The sequence below is a fragment of the Octopus sinensis genome, unplaced genomic scaffold (genome assembly GCF_006345805.1).
Source record: "Octopus sinensis unplaced genomic scaffold, ASM634580v1 Contig02042, whole genome shotgun sequence".
In the NCBI taxonomy this organism is placed as follows: Eukaryota; Metazoa; Mollusca; class Cephalopoda; order Octopoda; family Octopodidae; genus Octopus; species Octopus sinensis.
The window spans coordinates 1,128,181-1,131,922 of NW_021825323.1; the positions used below are offsets into that span (position 1 = coordinate 1,128,181).

The window sequence follows — 3,742 nt, forward strand, 5'->3', positions numbered from 1 at the left end:
AAAATTGTCTCAAGCAGGTAGAAGTGGAAAAGTTCAAAAAATTTACTGGAAGCGATCCACCGAGCGAAAGTGAAGATTGTCTCTGTCGTTATTACATGGGACGAAATTGTCTTTAAATTTTCAAGGCATATATCTAGACAGAGGTGTTGCGGAAGACCTTAGAGAGCATGCAAGCCGAGACAAGGCACAGGTTATTGATGCCTATTAAGGAAAGTAGCCCCTGAATCTAGACTGCGTTGACATTCTGCGTATCCGTAAACTAACCGTGAGCCCTAGAAAGGTGAGGTGATATAACAAATACTATAAATTACGAAAACAAAGTTAATAACAATTAAAATCGTCAAGCAATCTTTAATAAAAAGTTCTTGTCAATTGTTTTTAATCAAAGTTATGGTGATTATTTGAATAATATATGTAACTATTGGAAACAATTTTAATATAAATGGTGAAACGATTTTAGAATTTTTGTAGTTTTCAAAATTATTATTCAACACAGGAAAGTCTAAAGAAGCAAAAAAACAAATCGAGCTTTCAGTCCAAATTCCACAACTCGAAGATTATATTAGTCAACGAGATTACACTGGTGCAATAACACTTCTTGAGGGACAAAATATAGATTTGTTGATTTTCTAGAATCAAGAAAATGCCGATTCTGATCCTCAAATCCTTTCATGGATCGGTTATTGCTTATTTCACAACGGAGATTTTGAAAATGCTGCAAAAGTAAATTTCAGGAGTGTTAAAATCAATTTCTAGACATATAAAAGTATTTTAGAGCAGAATCAGAAACAAAAAAATATATGGATAAACTTAGCTTGTTGTTATTTCAAATTAAAAATGTACGAAGAATGTTTGGAAGCTTTAAAAAAATGTACTTCATTAATTTTAATCATCGTCAGCTGATAAAAGTGAATTAAAGACACGACTACAATTTCAATTAGCTGCAATAAACGCTACACGAGGGTCAAAAGATGTGGTCCCTAAGTTAAGCACGTCAGTAGAGGATCAAATGTCAACGGCCGCCGTACATTTCTCCCAAGGGCAGTATCAAGAGTCACTCGATATTTACAAAAAGTTACTTCAAGAAAACAGGTAAGTTAAAATAAATTCATTTTTTTACAAAAAGTGAGTTTATTGCATTAAACGTTTACGTTGCGCTATGCTATTATAAAATGGATTATCAAGACGTTTCACAAGTTGATTTTTGAGATTTAGTTATGAAAGGAACGGTTGGGACTGTATTTACAGCATTACCCGAAAAGCTCAATTGCATTGAACCTTCGAGCAGCAAATCGTTACAAAATGTATGGAACAATTGACCCCTCAGAAGTTACAAATATTTATTTCTAAAATATTATCAGACTGATGTGTGTGAGTTACAAGAACTTATTTCTGGACAAAGAATGCAAAATCAGGATTTGACAAAGCACAATATGGAAGAATTTTGACTTTTTAATTTTTAGGTTGTTTTTAAAAACGGGGAAAATGCAATAAAAGTTTTTCCTCAAATAATAGACAACGTTGATGAAGCCAAAGTAAATTTAGCTATATACTACTTAAAACACGGTTAGTCGTTTAAAAATACTATTCTTTATTAGATAATTTGGAGTCTGCCGCAGAAATAACAAAAAACGTGGAAACTACGAATCCGACTGAGCATGTACTCAAAGCAGTTATCAGCGCTTACATTGGACAGGAAAATAATTCTGTTTGTATTTATTTTTGACTTTTAAGAGCGATCAAATCAAAAATTCAATTCACAATTATTTATCTGTGGGGAACTCAGCCACCGAATGCGGTGATAAATTTAATTTTATTTAAAGACACAATTCTAGGAAGACAATGCATGGCTTCCGCATACTTTCTAATGAAGCAATTTGAAGACGTCAGTGTATATCTTAATTCAATCAAAGTACTAAAATAAAAATAACTTTCAGACTTATTTTACTAACAATGATATCTTCAATTTTAATTACGGACAGGCAAAAGGGATGCTTGGATCTTTCATTGAAGCAGAAGAGGTTAAAAATAAAAATGACTATTTTTAGGCATTGAAAAATATAAGAGACAAAAAACTAAAATCAACATTGATTTACAAACTTTGGCTTGCCTATGCATGTTGAAATCAAAAATAACTTTTTAGATATTAACAACAACAGTGCAAGTCTAGCCTGGGACATTTATCTTAAAATGGAGGCTACGAACGAATCTCTGACATTTCTCCAGCTTATTGCAAACGAATGTCACAGAGTAAAAACAATTTTTACAGGATTTTAGCTCGGGATTTATTATTACTCGGCAAAAGCATTTCATTTGCTAGAACGGCTGAATTCTGACGAAGAATACTGGGATGGAAAACGGAGTGCTTGTTTGGGGTTATTCCACATGGTGATCACAAAAAATCAACCAATGTTAAAAAACAAAAATATTTTTAGTGAACTTTTGGAAGATATTGAAGAAATTCTTCACGAGAGTCTTAACCCACAGGCTGAATATATTCGAAGGCATATTAAAAAATGGCGACAGGACCATGTCATGGAAAAAACTAATTAAATATTAATTTAAAGATAAAATAAAATGTTGTTTTTAAAATAAATTTAATTTTGCTCACGTGAATTCTGATGGAACTGAACAACAAAATAGTGCAGCAACTTGAGGCAAAAAATGTTTATTTTAAACTTTTAGTTTTATTTTGGAGATCGAAATTTATACAGAGATAAATTCCTTAATTCTCAGATAGAAAAAAATCCCGAAAAATGTATTTCCTTCCATAAATTCATTTACAGGGGTTCCAATCTCAGTCCTTCTAACCTTCAATCGTCTAAAATCCCTCACAGACAACCCTCAAATAATCGCACAAGCAATCTCTTCCGGGAACTCATCATTGATAGAGATAGATGAACAAGGGGCCAATATCCGCCGGATCCCCTCCAATGAAATGCCAGAACTGACCCAGGAGTCGGTAGAAGAAGAGAGAAATAGAACTGTCTACATCGTATTTGACCAGAAAGTCAGATTTAGGATGGATTTCCGCTTGAAACAACGATGGACGATTTGTTAGAATTTATGACCGACTTTGGACCATTTTTGGATTTGAGAATGAAAAAACAGAAGAAAAAATTTGTGGTTTTTACAATTTTGGATCTTTAATTGACAGGGTTCGATTTTTTGTGTGTTCAAACAACTCGAAACTGCTCAAAAATTTGTGGATCTACAACAAGTCCTATTCCGTGATGTTCCGTTGTCCCGGATTTACTTGTTTGTGCAAATTTGTCTATCAGTTTAGGAAAGAATTCTACGAAAAAAAAGAAAATGACAAAAAGTTGTCAGTTTTGGAGTAAATTGTAGGGAAGATACAAAAAACAAAGAAAAAACGCAGATTGAGGATGCCCAACGTCAGTCAGTTTTATTTGTAGCGGAAAATCTTCCCGTTGGAGCAAAAGTGAAGGAAATCAGAGCATTTTTCAACTTTCACGTTCCGACGGTTTTTGTCGATCTTTTCGAAGAAAAAAAGGCATTTTTGACCGATAGACAGAAATAGGGAATTGTAAGAGTTCAAAGTGACCAAACCACGGAATCCGTGATTGAGCAGATTCTCAGAGCAGTGGAGGACAAGTTGGTGATGGACGAGTGCGATATTTCCCTACGGGTTCCTGAGGGTAGTTGTTTTGATCCGAGTCCTTAGAAAGCGAAGTTGATGGGTTTTGGAGTCGTTATGCCACCAATTTGAACAATTTTAATT

At 33.8% G+C, this 3,742-nt stretch overlaps 1 protein-coding gene across 1 annotated transcript; it reads left to right on the forward strand.

Annotated features, from left to right (window-relative positions):
* Positions 1-2,385: 2,385 nt before the first annotated feature.
* LOC115227199 lies at positions 2,386-3,286 on the forward strand. The gene is made up of 4 exons (XM_029798108.1): positions 2,386-2,532; positions 2,686-2,758; positions 3,029-3,126; positions 3,158-3,286. The coding sequence occupies exons 1-4, from the start codon at positions 2,386-2,388 to the stop codon at positions 3,284-3,286; spliced, it is 447 nt and encodes a 148-aa protein (XP_029653968.1).
* Positions 3,287-3,742: the final 456 nt, after the last annotated feature.